Genomic DNA, 18,357 nt, shown 5'->3' with positions numbered 1-18,357 from the left:
ACAATAAAATAAATTCTCTAATCTTATCAAATCCTCCAAAAACTCATAACTTATCACGTCATCAATCAAATCATCAAAATCACCACAAATCATCAAAACATATCAAAATCATGCATATATTATATAATTATAATATAATTGCCTAAACTCAATTAAATAAACGATTAAACGAAAGTGGGCGTTACAGTATTGACTAACGAAAAGGACAAGCCGACACACTTTTAATAATCGTAAAGGAGTTATTTAAAAAAAAAAAAATCAAAGGAGTAGTTGATTTTTCTCTAATTTAATTAAAGGGTATTACAAGAATTTACAATTTCTCCCTAAAAAAAAGAATTTATAATTTCAAAGTTTTAATTTTTTGCTATTTACTAGTATTTATATACTTTTTTTGAGAGACTAATATCGTATTTGTATGTACATTTTATTTTGAATATGTTATTACATCATGTAACTTAATTTATAGTTTAATTAAGGGTTAAATATGTTTTTGGTCCCTACATTTTGCGCGATTTTGAGAATAGTCCCTACATTTCAATGAATGTTTTTAAAATCCCTACATTTTTTCTCCGTTAGTGCAATTGGTCCCTGCCATCAGTGCCATGTTGATGAAACACAGGCCATCATAACAAGTTCAACCCCACCCCACCAAATGTCCACCACAACACCTTCCACACCCGCAACAACAAGCGCTTTCAACGATAACATCATCGCTTTCGGCCTCCAAATCTTCCCCTCTAAATCAACATATTTCACCGGAAGTGTGACGAACACCGGCGATCCGCATCTACGAAGCTGCGGAGAAAGATCGTGGTGAAGTTCTCCGCCGTTTTCCGGCGAGATTGAACCGCCAACATTGGCATCACGTTAGAAATTTGACAACAGGGACTATTTACACTAACTCAGGAAAAATGTAGGGATTTTAAAAACATTTATTGAAATGTAAGGACTAATTCTCAAAATCGTGCAAAACGTAGGGACCAAAAACATATTTAACCCTTTAATTAATTACTATATTAAAAGAGTATAGTCAACCAAAACGGTCTTTGTATGAATATAATAGCAGATCGTTATCGTAAAATCTTCAACGCTGAAAAATCAATAACATAATGGCGGGGTGGTGGTGGAAAACAGCGGTGTTAATAGCAATCTCCGCCTTACTACTCCGATCATACGGCGGAGAAGCAATCGGAATTGGATTTGATAAAGAATCGTTTATGAAATGGATGAGAGATTTATCTGATAAACTTGGAGTTTGGGCGATTCCACTTTACATCGCTATTCATACAATTTCAATTGCTCTTTGTTTACCTTCTGCTATTTTCCTTGAAACTGCTGCTTCTCTTCTCTTTGGTTGGTTTGCTTCTGTTCTTTGTGTTTTCTCTGCTAAGATCCTCGCTGCTTCCTTATCTTTCTCCATTGGCAGGTAATGGATTTTTCTGATCTCATGTTATTTTATTGTTAGAGATGTTTGAGCTATAAAGCACTGACACGGACACAGACACTGACATGTCGACACAGATAAAAAATGTGAAAAAGAAATGAATTAATTGATCGTCAATCATGTGTGACACGCCTTCCATTAGAAATGTCGGTGCTAGTTCTAGATTTGTTAGAAACTTAGAATTAGTTGAATAATATTGGTTAAGATAGTTGTGATTAGTTCTAGACTCTATTTGGTAAAAAAATAAAATAACTGATAACTGATAAGCTAGCTTATAATGGATGGCTTATAAGCTAACTTAACTATTTGATAAAATTAACGGTTGAAGTAGCTTATAAATATGAAATGACATAAAAAATGTGCATTTAATTAGTATTTATTTTTTTCAATTAGGATTGCAGGGGTAAAATGGAGATAAAAAGTGATAAACTATAAACTACTTGAATTAACTTATCAGAAACTTCTATATGCTCATGAAAATAAGTTATAAGCTCGTGTAAAAATGTCAGTTATCAAATGAGTCTTGTTCAATCATACAAGCTTATATGCTATAAGCCATAAGGTCAATTTTATGTCTTACTAAATAGACATCTAGTTGATTATATTATTAAATGTGTGTTTGGTTTTGATGTGTGAAAATTGATATTGAATGAATTGATTTCGGTTAAACGTGAAGTGATTTATGTTTGGATGTATTTGTGCAAGTGGGTTGAAGATTAAATTTGAGTTAAATATCGCATTTAGAGTCAAAAGCTACAAATATTAGGTTTAAGTTTAATCAATTATGGAGGCAGAATCAATTCTATTGGAGAACATGCAAATATGTCAAAATCAACTCTACACCTCTAGAATCAATTTTTCGTTTTTTCAAAAGTGGAACCAAACATACACTAAATTTATTGTATTTATTTATCATTTCAACTCTTGTGATAATGTGAATTTTTTGTCGATGAAGAAAAGGAATAATAGGTGTGAATTAGTTTAATGAGAACCTAGTATTTTGTAGTTATTTGTTGTGTTGTGGTTATGAAGTGAGCTTATGATATGATAAACTCTAATTGGATACTGGAGTGAAACTAACTTGTGCTGATTGTGTATAAAGAATGAACCCTTTGATGATACCTAGTGTTTTAGTGTCAATTTGTCTTAGTTATCAAATCAACTATTAATTTATTAAATTGTTTTAGGAAGTTAGGATAAATTGATTTAGGGGTGTTTGGTAAATGGTTTAATTGATAACTAACTTAGCTCATAAATTAAATAAGCTAATTGGGTTTGGATATGTTCTTATTGTTTGTTTTCACATTAAAAAAAAGGAAAGATTGTATAACTGCTTCTAAAGACAGAGATCTGTATGCTTGTGATCTGTTGACAGTGTAAAACAGTTTGTGCTCAAGTGTATTATATTAAAATTAAACTCAATTAGTTTTATAGTGATGTCCAATGAGGTTCTAGTATTTTGTAGTTTTTTTAAATTTTGGTTATATATAAAGTGAGCTTTCGATAATGATGACTTCCAATTGGATGTTGAGTTAAAAATAATTTGTGCTGATATTGAATTCTCATTGAACTCTTTGATGATACCTAGCATTTTAGTTGTTAGTTTGTCTTAATTAAAGTAATAATTAATTCATTATATTTTTAACTCTTGTGAGTTGTGATGAATGATGATGTGAATTTGATGATGAAAAAAGCAACAATCAGTGTAAATTAGTTGGTTTTACACTGATGTTCAATGGGAATATAGTTTTGTAGTTGTTTTTTACAATTTGTTGTTATAAAGTGAGTTTATGATATGATGAAAACTGATTTATAGTGAGAGTGCATTTTCATTGAACTCTTTGATGATACCTAGAGTTTTATTTGATAGTTTTGTCTTGGTCAAATCAATAATTAATTCATTAAATTGTTATAGGAAGTTAGGATTTAGCAGGTTTAGGGGTGTTTGGCAAACAGTTTAATTGATAATTAACCAAACTCTTTAACTTAATAAACTATTTGTGTTTGGATGCGTTCTTAATGTTTATTTTCACATTAAAAAAATAAAAAGAATTTGAGGTGGATTAGAGTTTTAATAGTGTTAGAACAGCAAAGCTGGCTCTAAAGTAAATTGATAAATAAACACATAAGAACACAACGATTGAGTACAGAGTTAACCAATTATGCTTACGTCTTCGGCAATAGATTGGCTACTGTAGTGTACTATTATGTAATGCTTGGGTTACACAGTACAAGTTGCGTTTAAATACTGCAGTTCAAATTACAAGTTTACCGCTGAACCGTCTGCCTACTTTTAGCTCCACTTGCTCCGCTCTAGGGTTTGACCTATTATTAATATTAATGACTATGAGTTATACTCAACTAAGTGATGGATGGAGAGTAAGCTTTATATAAGCTGTATCCATATTCTATATGAGAGAGCTTACTAAAATAAATTGAAAAATTGTTTTGTAAGTTTTTTCAAACAGTTGCATACATGTTTATATCATTAAGTAAGTCTAAAAAGTTCTTTTGTACATCGATTTATAGGCCGTCAGAAATTTTGTGATTTCTTTGTTGGAATCAAACTTGAAGCTTATATTAAAAGCAGGGTTTTTAATCTACTGCTGTAGTTTTCAACTTTTTTAATTTTCATTTCAAATTTTCAAGTTATTTCTTTGTAATCAAATGTTTGGTTGGAATAATTTGAGATGAAAGTTACTGGCTTCTCCTGTACCAGAGGAAGCAGAGGGAATAAGAAATTTTCTTCTGTTGTGAGTCACCAATCTTGTCTATCATGATAACTCATACAAACAGAATTGGAATTTTGATTATTGTCTCTGTGAAAGGACTGATGGGAACATTAGGTTTTTAGTATATTTGTTTTTTTTTTTGTTGATGTTAGACTATGGAACCTTTTTCTGTGCAAATATTCTATGGTAATGAAGGGTGCTGGTTTGCTGACTTTTGTGCTTATTTTTGTTTTGTATACAGAAGTTATATTCTTTCTTTGGTCTTTCTTTTCTGGTTACTTTTTTACTTTGCATCTCAATAACACTTTTTCTTGTCTGTAAATGAGTTAAAAATTGATAAAATAGGAATTTGTAAAGTTTTGCATCTTCATGTTACGGAATAATTAATGCTTTTCTTGCACACAGTTGATTTCATAAATAAACATGTTTAAATTTAGGAACTGTTAATCAAATATCTGATGTTGACTGCTTTGTTTTGTTCAAATTTGATTTTTGTAATAATGTTCAATTTGCCTTAAAATTTTGTTGAAAACTTTGATAAGTTGGTTGAAGGTCAAATGTCAAAAATCAAAGTCGTTATTGCTGATATTACACTTAAACCATTGCGTATTCTTTTTGGCTTTGACTCCTGTGATTTTTTATTTTAGAAGGACAAAGAAATGATCTCAATTGTTGATTAAAAAAAAAAAACTATTTATGTTACATGCTCATGCATTACAAATCTACTAAAAATAATAATGTATTCACTTGGTTTCTCATCAATAGTTGGGATTTATTACATGAGTTACTTTAAAAGAACTAAATAAGTTTCCTCAACTTATTTAGCTCTACCGAATTTAGCATTGGAAAAGGGATAAATTATATATTGTCTGATTCAAGTTGGCCTTTATACATGTTGAGTCCATGCCCTTTATAGCTTTACTGGAATAGAAAGAAATTCAAGAAAAGCCATTGTCATGTTAAGTTATTGCTTCTTTGACTTTACTTTGGACAACTGAAACAAACTGTCATTGTATGAAATATAAGTGGTAGTTTATAGGATGAATGAATGAGGCAGTTGTGTGAAGACTATTCTAGCTTAACATGTCTAGTCTAATAGTAACAATATGTAGCACTGACACTTCACATTAAAGGCATGTCGGACACCAACACATATTATTACATCCAATTTATCCTGTAGCACCAACACTTCACATTTAAGGCATGTCGGACACTGACACATATTATTACATACAATTTATCCATTTTCTCAAATATTTATCAGTGTCGTGTCTGGACCTGTGACAGTGCTTTACAAGTAACAACTAACAAGGACAACCATATGTTAATAATATATTGTCCATTAGATGTTCTATATGTAATTCATCCTCTTTTTATCTTTCCGATCTGATCTAAATTTATGTCATTTTGGGTTCTTCAGGTTAGTATTCAGGAATTCAACCTCGGCAATGGACTGGGCTAGAAGGAACAAATATTTTAAAATCCTTGCGAATGGAGTTGAGCGAGATGGCTGGAAGTTTGTTCTTCTTGCTCGGTTCTCGCCTGTGCCATCCTATATCATTAACTATACCTTAGCTGCTACCGAAGTTAGGTTCTTTTTGGATTTTCTTCTTCCTACCATTGTCGGATGCATCCCCATGATCTTACAGAATACATCTATAGGAAGTCTTGCCGGTGCAGCTGTTGCCACAGCCTCTGGCTCTAAAAAATCTCAATTTTGGTCTTACTTTTTCCCCATCGTTGGTATTTTATCTAGTGTACTTATTTCTTTGAGAATTAAAAAGTATTCGTCCCAAATTTCAGTACCAGAAATTTCTTCCGACAAAGATAACACTGTCGAGTCAAAACAACAAAAATAAAATTACCTAGTAGCGAAGAGGCTGTATGTTTTAATGTTAGTAAACTGGTGCATGGTTAGTGCTCATTAACCGTCCTTCAGTTTACTGATCGAACTCTCTGTTTGGGACAATACTGAAGAGACTCTAATTTTGTATAACTGTCAATTTTGTTGTTGTTAGTATATTTGTTTTTTTTTTTGTTGATGTTAGACTATGGAACCTTTTTCTGTGCAAATATTCTATGGTAATGAAGGGTGCTGGTTTGCTGACTTTTGTGCTTATTTTTGTTTTGTATACAGAAGTTATATTCTTTCTTTGGTCTTTCTTTTCTGGTTACTTTTTTACTTTGCATCTCAATAACACTTTTTCTTGTCTGTAAATGAGTTAAAAATTGATAAAATAGGAATTTGTAAAGTTTTGCATCTTCATGTTACGGAATAATTAATGCTTTTCTTGCACACAGTTGATTTCATAAATAAACATGTTTAAATTTAGGAACTGTTAATCAAATATCTGATGTTGACTGCTTTGTTTTGTTCAAATTTGATTTTTGTAATAATGTTCAATTTGCCTTAAAATTTTGTTGAAAACTTTGATAAGTTGGTTGAAGGTCAAATGTCAAAAATCAAAGTCGTTATTGCTGATATTACACTTAAACCATTGCGTATTCTTTTTGGCTTTGACTCCTGTGATTTTTTATTTTAGAAGGACAAAGAAATGATCTCAATTGTTGATTAAAAAAAAAAAACTATTTATGTTACATGCTCATGCATTACAAATCTACTAAAAATAATAATGTATTCACTTGGTTTCTCATCAATAGTTGGGATTTATTACATGAGTTACTTTAAAAGAACTAAATAAGTTTCCTCAACTTATTTAGCTCTACCGAATTTAGCATTGGAAAAGGGATAAATTATATATTGTCTGATTCAAGTTGGCCTTTATACATGTTGAGTCCATGCCCTTTATAGCTTTACTGGAATAGAAAGAAATTCAAGAAAAGCCATTGTCATGTTAAGTTATTGCTTCTTTGACTTTACTTTGGACAACTGAAACAAACTGTCATTGTATGAAATATAAGTGGTAGTTTATAGGATGAATGAATGAGGCAGTTGTGTGAAGACTATTCTAGCTTAACATGTCTAGTCTAATAGTAACAATATGTAGCACTGACACTTCACATTAAAGGCATGTCGGACACCAACACATATTATTACATCCAATTTATCCTGTAGCACCAACACTTCACATTTAAGGCATGTCGGACACTGACACATATTATTACATACAATTTATCCATTTTCTCAAATATTTATCAGTGTCGTGTCTGGATCTGTGACAGTGCTTTACAAGTAACAACTAACAAGGACAACCATATGTTAATAATATATTGTCCATTAGATGTTCTATATGTAATTCATCCTCTTTTTATCTTTCCGATCTGATCTAAATTTATGTCATTTTGGGTTCTTCAGGTTAGTATTCAGGAATTCAACCTCGGCAATGGACTGGGCTAGAAGGAACAAATATTTTAAAATCCTTGCGAATGGAGTTGAGCGAGATGGCTGGAAGTTTGTTCTTCTTGCTCGGTTCTCGCCTGTGCCATCCTATATCATTAACTATACCTTAGCTGCTACCGAAGTTAGGTTCTTTTTGGATTTTCTTCTTCCTACCATTGTCGGATGCATCCCCATGATCTTACAGAATACATCTATAGGAAGTCTTGCCGGTGCAGCTGTTGCCACAGCCTCTGGCTCTAAAAAATCTCAATTTTGGTCTTACTTTTTCCCCATCGTTGGTATTTTATCTAGTGTACTTATTTCTTTGAGAATTAAAAAGTATTCGTCCCAAATTTCAGTACCAGAAATTTCTTCCGACAAAGATAACACTGTCGAGTCAAAACAACAAAAATAAAATTACCTAGTAGCGAAGAGGCTGTATGTTTTAATGTTAGTAAACTGGTGCATGGTTAGTGCTCATTAACCGTCCTTCAGTTTACTGATCGAACTCTCTGTTTGGGACAATACTGAAGAGACTCTAATTTTGTATAACTGTCAATTTTGTTGTTGTTAGTATTAACATTTACGTGACTTTTATTTTTAAGAATGTTTTGTAACTTCTGTTATGACTTGATCTTCATTTAATCTGGTAGTTGAACTTCACTTTGGTTATGTGTGGACTTTGGTTGGGATTTTTCTGATGAAGCCTTTCTTTTCTTTACGTAGGGTAGTGAGTGGTCCCACGCAAAAACTTCACTTAAATGCAGCTTAGTGGTTGGTGTAGACACCAACCTTTTTCCGACTAAAACTCAGATCTAAGATCTAGCAGTAGATTGAATACACATCATTTTGTGATTGGAAGGAATGTGTTATCCTTACGCTATTTTAGTATTACTAAATGTTAGAATTCTAGTACTAAAAAAAGTAGTAAAATATATATATATTTTGGGTACAAATTACAATTGTGAAAGTAGTTCTAACACCCAATTCTCGGTTTTCACCCCTTTATACAAATCAGATTGTTCGCATTCAAGTTTTTCACGCGACCATGGTAATTCGATCAAGATCAAACAATCTTGATTTTAATAGATATTTAGATTTTTTTTCAAATCTGAATGTGTCAAAATCTGATTGGAGCTGTCATGGTCCCACTTTATGTACTACCAGGTTTTTTTGTTTTTAACAACAGTACCACCAAGTTGCTTCATATCTGTGTACCTGCGAAGTGGTGCATCTAACATCATCTATTTGATTTATTTTCTCCCACATGTGATGCATTTTTTGGGTTACTACTAGGAAAGTTTGACTTCCTAACTTTCATCAAGTTATCTTAATTATTTGAAAAGGTATAATGGTCATTAAGATACATGCTTAAATATATATTTACAATAGTTATTTCAATTTTTTTAGTTTCTGTATTAACTTTTCAGTCCAATAATTACAGAATTATGTTTTTAGTCCTAATAAGGGACAAAGAGTAACTAGTTTAGATAACTTGTAGAGAATAACAAATTGGTACAAAGACTAGTTGTAAAGTTTATAACGACTTAAAAAATATGCTAGTTAACCTAAAATATAAGATGTTTATTTAATAACATTTGGTTTTTATTAATTGATGCGACAATAGAAGTCACCCACCACCAGCACCAATGTCATAAATTAGTAAATTGTACACTGCCACCCTGCAGTAAATTAATGCCTTCTACAAGCAAATCTATTGACTAATGATATTTGAAGAACTGAACGCTGACAATTTTTAGAGAAATTAAATTTGTTTTTGTAACAAAGTAATAGAGATTAGAGTGAATGGCGTACGTAAATGGAACACAACAAGTGGCAGCATTTCCATTTAGAGGACTTTTTTCCTTGTCACATTTGGCTTTATTTAAGTTTGAACTTTGAAGGGCATTGAAGGAATAGGACACTACTACTAGTGCTATATCCCAATATTATTGAGAAAAAGTGCAGATATGTGTGGGCTAGAGATGAATTTGAGTTTTGTTAAATTAATGCACCGCCACACTAGTTGTTGTTGACTCAAAAAATGGGCGTGGTGGAATGCGTGTGCATTACACAATTGTGAAATGTTTTGCAGATATTTACACCTTTATTTAACATCGTGATAGGGAAATAAATAGATATTGAGAGATATAGTTACTATCATTAATAGAAATATTCTGAGTTTTCTTTTATTCTTTCTATGGATGTCATGTTTCATAACAATCGAAAAAAATTATGTAATAGATATGATTGATAGTTGATGCGATGGAAAGAGATACAACGAGAAAATAAACCATTGAATTATTATTAAAAAATAAAGAGCATCTATGTCTTATTGTTAGATCATACACATCGAGATGATCTTTACTCTTTAAAACTTGATATCATACAAGTCATTTATAGACATGTGATTCATTTAAATATTCAAAAATAGATGTTTTTATTGTGAATATTTTTATAAGACACAAAACACACATGGTAAGAGAGATAGAAGGTGTGTTAACTATTTACCAGACAACTTACTATAACTTTGAAAAAATAAAAATAAATTTATAATCTGTACATTAGGTGGAGTTCAAATCATAGTATTATTAACTCGCTCTAAAATTTAAACTTTAATAATGAACCTTTTAAAAAAGACTTTAATGATAAAGAAAAGAAACATAAAAGTTTTATAATTCAAGGCAACTAACTCAACCCAATATAGCATATGTTTGGGGTTAACTTCAAAAGGAAGAAAGAAGACAATGAAGAAGATGCATAAGAAAAATTGGGTGGAAAATATAAACCGTTATGTTTTGGTTATTGTTTTGCACCGTTTCTTTTCGCGCGTTTTATTTGGGTTATCGAATCCAAAAAAATAGAGGATTTTTTTAAAAATGTTTTAACGTGTTTTGAAGAATGTTTAATTTTAGATTATAAAATTTGAAATTTATAGAACGCGTGAGACACTAGTAGGATGATAATTGAAGCTACCACATACCTTATTTTCTAACTTTCAAATATCAAAACCAACAAGTTTACAACTTAACCTAATCCAAATCCAGTAAAAACCAAAGCAACACTCAAATCTGGCGTTTCAGTTAGGAATTAGTAGCTTTTCTCTATTGTTTGGAATTATATTATCAACATTTTCTTATTTGACAGACAAATGTTAGTATGCTAGTTTTTACGTTAGTGTTTTCTCCCTGGTTAAAAATCGAGCCATAAACTTGACTCTTTTAAACTCTTAGTTCAATCAAGTGAGCAACTGATCCCCCATTATCAAACTTTGTTATTTGAAGGCTATAGTTTATTTTAGAGAGACATTGGTTATACTCAAGTATTGAGTAAGCTATGTGAGAGTCAAACCTCAAGACAAACCTAGCACAAAAGCAAAAATGTTGTAAGTTGTAACCTTGTTCACTAAGCCCTAACCCTACACACAATTGTGATTGGTCGTAACTATGAATAATTATACGGTAGCTTTGGCTACCCAATTTTTCAGATACTCCAATAATTAAATTCAATTGGTAATATTTAACCATATAACAGAGGAAAATATATTTTAGTCTAATATATTTAACCATATTTTAGTCTTCAAGTCAATCCAATCATTTCCTACTTAAATTCTATCTTTAATCAAATTCTATATCATTCTAGTCTCTTTAGATTTATGATCGAGGTATTACAAAAGTAAACCGACAAGAAATGATATTATATGGGACTAAAATGGAAAAAAATTTAAAAGGAGATGTATGAGCAAAAATTTGGTGGAAAATAGTAACTCCACATTCACATTGTATGCGTATTCTATATAGGCCTGTTTCAAGCCCACCAAATTACAATTTTGTACAATTCTTCCTCTCTCATCTCTTAAAAAATCTGACGTGTGTTTTTCTTTATTTTATGAAGAGAAAATAATTTAGTCATGATTATTTTAGCCACGGTCAGTTTTAACACATTTAAATTCTAGAATTTGAACAAAAAAATTTATTTTTAAACATTTGGATTCTAGGATCCAAATACTCATTTTACATGCATAAAACCACTCTTATGTCAAAAATTAATCTTAATATTTTTTCCCATGATTTTTTTATCATAAGAGGGATTCGAACATGTAAATTGGGTGTTTGGATCATAAAATTCAAATGACTCGATTTCATAATTTTCCCCATGATTTTTTGGCCTAAGGGGGTCCGAAGCATGTAAAAGGGTGTTCGAATTCTAAAATCCAAATTACTTCTGTTCAATTTGGATTCTAAATTATCATAGTGAAGAAGATGATGCTCATTGATCAGTTTAAATGTGTGAATCTTTTATTTGTTTATAATTCATTATTTTTATTGTTTATAACCTGCAAGTTTCCGAGGACAAGCATGAAAAAGAAGTATTTTCAGATTGTATTCAAAATAAAAGGCCTTAGCATATGCTTCAAACAATCATAGTATGCAACCTAATTTGTGAAGAAGTTCCACATATCAAATATTATTTTGAGCATATAATACTATATTTTGAAAGTTATTTTGAGTTTAAATTTCAAAATTCTCAATCTGTAAAGTATCTCATCAATGCTTTCAAAAGCACTTATGGCGATGTCTTTGGTTGTTGACCAACTACTTCCACTATTAAGGGAAGAAGCCAAGCTCTTGAGAAGTATCCACAAGGAGTTTGCAGACATTAAAGATGAACTGGAAAGTATTCAAGCATTCCTTAAGGATGCTGATAAAAAAAGCTGAATCAGCTGAAGCAGACAACACTAGTGAAGGAGTGAAAACACGGGTGAAGCAGCTTTGCGTATAGAAAATATCGTTGATGACTATTTGATTCAGGTGGGACAGAAGCCTCAGGATCATGGATGTGTAGCGTTACCCCATAAGCTCAAAACTATGAACCCTCGCCGTCGAATAATGTATGAGATTCAGGACATTAAGTCATATGTTCTTTGGATTAAGGAAAGAAGTGAAAGATATGGCTTCCAACGTTCTTTCAAACAAGGATCAAGAAGTTATAGAGAAAACCGGAATGCCAAATGGCACGACCCTCGAGTGGCTGCTCTTTACATTGATGAAGCTGGAGTTGTGGGCTTTGAAATGCCAAGAAAAAGATTGGTTTATAGGATGGTAAAGGGAAGGGAAGAGCGCATTGCATTTTTCATGGAAAAAGTGCTCCTAACTATATTTTTCAAATGGATCGAGTGTCATTGACTAATGAAGTGAGAAATTACTTGCAGCAAAAGACATACGTTGTTGTGTTTAATGATTTTTGGAGCGTACATTTTATGGATGATATTGAATTTGTTGTAATTGATAATAAAAAGGGAAGTAAGATATTTATCACAGCAATGAACATGAATGTTGTGGTGTCTTGCTAAAAATCTTCTTACATTGAAGTTCTTGAGTGCAACCTTTAAATGAAGAACAATCATTGGAGTTGTTGTTTAATAAGGTGTTCAGATTTGACTATGGTGGGTGTTCTCCAAAAGAACTTATTAATATAGCTTATGAAATTGTTAAAAAAATGTTAGGTTTTACCACTAGAAATTGTTCCCATTGGTGTTTTTATGTCTACAAGAGAGAAAAATGTGTTTGAGTGGCAGAGATTTATTGAAAATCTAAGTTTAGAACTAAAGAAAGATACACATTTAATTCGGATGAAAGGAAATTTAGGTATAAGTTATGATGACTTGCCTAACTATCTCAAGTCATGCTTTTCGTATTTTGGAATATATCCATAAGGTTAGAAAGTTAAATCAAAGTGGGTGATTCGACGGTGGATAGCTGAAGGGTTTGTGAAGGAGGAAAGGAGGAAAGACTTGGGAAGAATTTGCAGAAGGATATTTAGCCGAGTTTATCCATAGATTCTTGGTGCAAGTATCATCACTTGGAGTTGATGGTAAAGCTAAAGTTTGTCGTGTTCATGATCTACTACATGATTTGATCCTTGAAAAATTTGAGGATTTAAATTTTTGCAAGCATATTAGTGAAGAGGGACAATCATCCTTAAGGTGAATAATTCGGCGGCTATCAGTAACAACTACTTCTGATGATTTCATGGTGCATATTCAAAGCTCCCATGTTCGGCCATTACTTGTTTTTACAAATGAATTGAATATATAGACTTTGCGTGGGGAATCCTTAAAAAATACAGATTGCTGAAGGTTCTTGATTATGAACTTCAGGCATGCAAAAGTAGCTGATGTCCCAAAATCCATTGTCATGCTCCAGAACCTAGAGACTTTAGAAGTAAGGAACACAAATGTTATTGAGTTGCCAAAGGATGCTGGCAAGCATAGAAAAGTAAGACATCTTACCGGCTTTAGATAGTCTTTATGATTCAATTAAAGGATGGTATTGGAGAGATGACATCCCTACAAACGCCATGTTTTATTAATTTAGGTATGTATGGAGCTGTAGACGTAATTAAAGAGTTAGGAAAGCTGATGTAGATGAGGGATTTGGGGTTGCTTCAGGATCGGAGAGAAAATGGAAGCATTCTTTCTTCTTCAATCGATAAAATGCAACACTTAGAGAAACTATTTTTTGCATCAAGTGATACAACTAAAGATGCTGTCATTGATTTGCATTTTATTTCACCGCCAACTATGCTTCGAAAACTTACACTATGTGCGAGACTTCAGAAGTTTGCTTTTTCTTGTTAAAATTATTCATGGTATTAATATTTACTGTTTTCTATTTCTTTTTATATGCTTTATTATTTCAACTCAGCATCGCTAATTAGGAGGTTTTGTTCAAAATAATCGATTTATTCTCACTGTCAAGTTAATTTGCAGTGATTTGGTATAGGCTTCCACTTCAAGTGCAATGGCAGTTCAGATTCTCCGCAGGGACTTAGAGATTTATGTTAAAGTTCTTGCTCAATAAAAAATAAATATGTGATGTCGTTCTTTAATGTTGGTGTATGAAATATCTAAATTATGACTTTTGATTTGATATTTGAGTTGTTTGTAATTGTTGCTTTGAAGAATTGCATTTTTCTGATGATTTCTTTTATACTTTGGTGTAAGAAAATTGAAGTTGTATGTTAATTCAAATCTACTTTTCTAGTTTATTCAAATATTGATGGTTAAACTTGTAAAATATTTGAGCTAGAGAAGGGAAAGAAGACAAAATAAATGCTATTATTACTTCAATTTTATGGAGCCAAAAATAATTTTCGAAATTCTGCTCAATAGATTTGATACATTGGTCCAAAAAATGTGTCATAAATTTAAGAACATTTGCATTAATAATGGAACCTTTCTGCGTGAAATAGGCAGACATATCGACTAATTAGTTCCTCAACTTAGCACCACCAAGAAATTAAGATATTTAAATTCCAGACAAGCTCAATAAGTCTATTGTATTCGATTGAATGCCAATCATTTTTTTTACTGCCAAGGGTCTTACCAACTATACCTCTCGAGTTGAATTGTTTTGCGCTGACAAACTTGCTTCTTTTTGGTGTTAGTCATTCATTCTTTACTTGAAAGAATAAAATTCCTGTTATTTTGTTTTGTTTACAGGTTTTGGCACTTGTCCCTCCATATTTCTTTTTCATTTTTTTCTCTTTAACATCTATCAGATATCAGATTTATAAAAAAAGTTAAAGAGTGTTTTTATAAATGTACATGTCTCTAGTTGTAAAAAGTGTACCTTTCCAAGTTGGACTAAAGGGGGAAGGCTCAACAATTGAATCTTTTTTGTCATTTCTTACGATTGCTTCCAGATGGAAAAAGAAACACTTTCTTGAAGAAACTAATCTTACTCCCAGGGATTGGCATATGCTTTCAATTTTGGGTATGTAATGCTACTTGAAAAGTTATTTTTAGTTTAGATTTCAAAATTCTCAAACTGTATAGTATCTCAGTGCTTCTAAAAACAAATTCTTTCAAATCTCAATATTCATTCCTAATTTGTATTCCACAATTGTCCTGCAGGTATCTCCAGCTTATGAAATAATTAACAAAGTGACGTATAAGGTGGCGAATTTATAGATTGGCACCACCAATATCAACTGCACTTTTAACAATAGATATCATAATTAAAAATTTGGATGGCGAAGATATGAGAAGGGTGACCTATATGAGGAGTAACTAGCAATATTTTGTATTTTTTCCCTTACAATACTTTGTGTATGGTTAATAGTTAAAATTATGCATTGTTAGAATATATTTTTTTTGGAAAAAAATATCAAATATATATTTTAAAAATATGAATTTGCATGTTAAACAGCAAAGTTCTGGACAGATCATTGGGTGCCTCAATGTGGAAAGATGTTGAATTACACTCACATTCACCTATCACATGATTTGAGTTACACAATTAATTGTTTTCTTACTAATAATGGGGGCTGAGATTTGCTTTAGCCGAATCAAGTTTTGCCCGCGCATTTAGTTGATAAAGTCTGAACCTTACATCTCCGGTTTAGATGATGTCAATGATAGCCTTGCTTGGACAGAGATTACAGATTAGTGACAACCTCTACACCAACAAGTTGGCTTACTGCAGAATTTTGCAGATCGGTCATCCTCAAAATTCTCAACGTTTTTCGTTGATTTAGAGATGGAAGGGTCCCGAGAGAATTCGTTGTTTGTTGTGGAAATTGATTCACAAAGTCCTCCTTACAAATGCGGAGCATGCAAGACAAAGAATAGCAGAAAATGATTCGTGTCCACGCTGCAATAACAACCCAGAGTCTCAGTCCCATACTTTTCGCAACTGCTCTTCAATCCTTACAGATTTGGACTGCTTTAGATTGCTTTAAGCTGCAGAATTCTTTCATTTGGGTTGGCAGGTGTGGCTGCAGAATTGTATCAACACTTAAGTGATGAACGATTTGGCACCTCAATTATGTGTTGATTTTTACTTTCATGAATGTAAGGGCCTCTTCCTATAATTCCTTATAGATTGAATAACAAAATTTGGTGTCAAATACAAAACTATGCATGTAGGGTTCTAATCCTATAAAGGTCAAATTATCTTACGTAGAGTATGACTTGCTCCTCCAAATTAGTGAGTTCTTTGAAACTTGCATTATATTACTATTCTAGCTGAATGTTCTCATCAATTTAAAGTACTCATATGATGTATAGAAACAAACTCATGGAGAAAGATGCTACTATAAAAGCCATTAAATAGCAAAATGGGGTTAATATATCATCAAGAATCTGGATTTTGTTGGTTTTCGTCTGCATTTGGCGGGTTGAAGTACAACTTGGACGAAGAATAAGGTTGAGGAAGGGTGAGTGAAGATGTAGAAGAACATTGGCGCTACTTGCCTCCCTCCCCATGGCCATCACACAACTAAAACTGCAATTGCAATTGCATTTGCAGCCGTAATATATAGTGTTTTGGACTTGTCTCTAACTACATTACGAGTTACGACCATAATAACATAAGTAAATACTATCATAATAAAGGTTGACTCGGTTGATAAATGTTGGTGAAAACTTGTTTGGTGGGTGATATGCATGTAACTTTGGTTGTTGATGAGCTGCAGGATGCAACTCACATAAACTTTAATATTAAAAGAAAAAAAATATGAATTTGTTACCGTTACCAACATAGCAACATAGCGTAGCACACATAGTAGAAATTTGGGTCCATTAACTAGTTTGTTGTTTGATCGGTGCGTATAAACAATATTTATTTGGAGATATGGATCCCTTAATTAAAAATTTAAAAGGCTATTCTTAAAAAAAAAATAATCTAAAAGGTTATTATTCAAAGTTGCACGCGGATGATACATTTCATTTATAAAAAATGTGGATTTGTTGGAATTTGAATATGTTAATTGTAATACCCTAAACTCTAAAAGCGATAACTTACGCAAATGATACAATCATATAAAGAATTTAGATGTTACTTCTTCAATAATTCATCAGACATGCATACTAAATTTTCTCAAACATCGCAGCGGGATAATAACATCATTACATCAATATTTAAATAAAACATCTCAAAAGTTCATCCATAATATATATATCGATTAATAAACATATTGTTATCTATTTAATTGTTAAAATTGAGTTGTTAAAATTGTTATGTTCTATATTGTTTATCGATGCATGCATGTAAACTTCAACACCTCAAGGGAGTTAGGGCCAAGGGTTTTACAAAAAGGTACATGGAGGATCCGTAAGCGCGTGTTATGGTGTTTGCACCGCTTAAGAGTCTAATTGTCACAAACTCTTATCGAGAGCATATGGATTAGTTGTTAGACCATGATTGTATCTTCTAAGCGTACTCATCGCTAGACACGCCCATTCGAGAACATTAGCCGCTACTCTTCCTAGATGAGGTACAAACCGCATTGGGATATCGGTTTGGATTTCTTTAGACCATTCCAATGCATCCAATCGACTCTGCTTCACACTTGGCGACTCAACAATAGGTGCTCGATGCCTATGCCAATTTCTTTATCATTTGTTAGCCGCAAAAGACCGCATCTCAGGATAAACCGTATATACCAATTGAAGATAAGACACTTGTTAGCCGCAAAAAATCGCATCTCAGGATAAACCGTATATACCAATTGAAGATAAGACACTTGCAGAGATTGCTACTGAAGAAGCAGAAAACCTAGATGTGAAATTGATCCCACATCTAGGCCGCATCAAAAAATTAACAGCTGGATTATTTGCCAATGGAGAGTAGAGTTAGTATCACCAAATTTAGATTCTATGACAAAATAGTTAAACTTTTGTGTTGTGATGATTTTTAGATCATAAATCCAAAAATCATCGTGCGCAAGAAGCGAATAAGATTGGATAAGAAAATCTCATTTTCATTTTCATTTTGTATTTTTTATTTTTTATTTTTGTCTAGTATGAATGAATGAAGGAACAACTAAACAATGAA

At 32.1% G+C, this 18,357-nt stretch overlaps 1 protein-coding gene across 1 annotated transcript; it reads left to right on the top strand.

Annotated features, from left to right (window-relative positions):
• Nucleotides 1-1,034: 1,034 nt before the first annotated feature.
• On the top strand, nt 1,035-6,295 carry LOC11411774 (uncharacterized). Its single transcript, XM_003621021.4, has 2 exons — nt 1,035-1,426; nt 5,597-6,295. Exons 1-2 carry the CDS (start codon nt 1,110-1,112, stop codon nt 6,033-6,035), a joined length of 756 nt encoding a protein of 251 aa, XP_003621069.1. The 5' UTR covers nt 1,035-1,109; the 3' UTR covers nt 6,036-6,295.
• Nucleotides 6,296-18,357: the final 12,062 nt, after the last annotated feature.

The sequence above is a fragment of the Medicago truncatula genome, chromosome 7 (genome assembly GCF_003473485.1).
Source record: "Medicago truncatula cultivar Jemalong A17 chromosome 7, MtrunA17r5.0-ANR, whole genome shotgun sequence".
Taxonomy (NCBI): domain Eukaryota; kingdom Viridiplantae; phylum Streptophyta; class Magnoliopsida; order Fabales; family Fabaceae; genus Medicago; species Medicago truncatula.
Note: the sequence above shows the minus strand (reverse complement) of the source record. Positions and strands in the feature narration are given on the sequence as shown.

Excerpts from the sequence above, each read along its gene's own strand:
- LOC11411774 (XM_003621021.4), top strand. The coding sequence starts at position 1,110 with ATGGCGGGGTGGTGGTGGAAAACAGCGGTGTTAATAGCAATCTCCGCC. Across the intron at positions 1,427-5,596 it reads TTATCTTTCTCCATTGGCAG|GTTAGTATTCAGGAATTCAA; the intron begins GTAATGGATTTT and ends TGGGTTCTTCAG.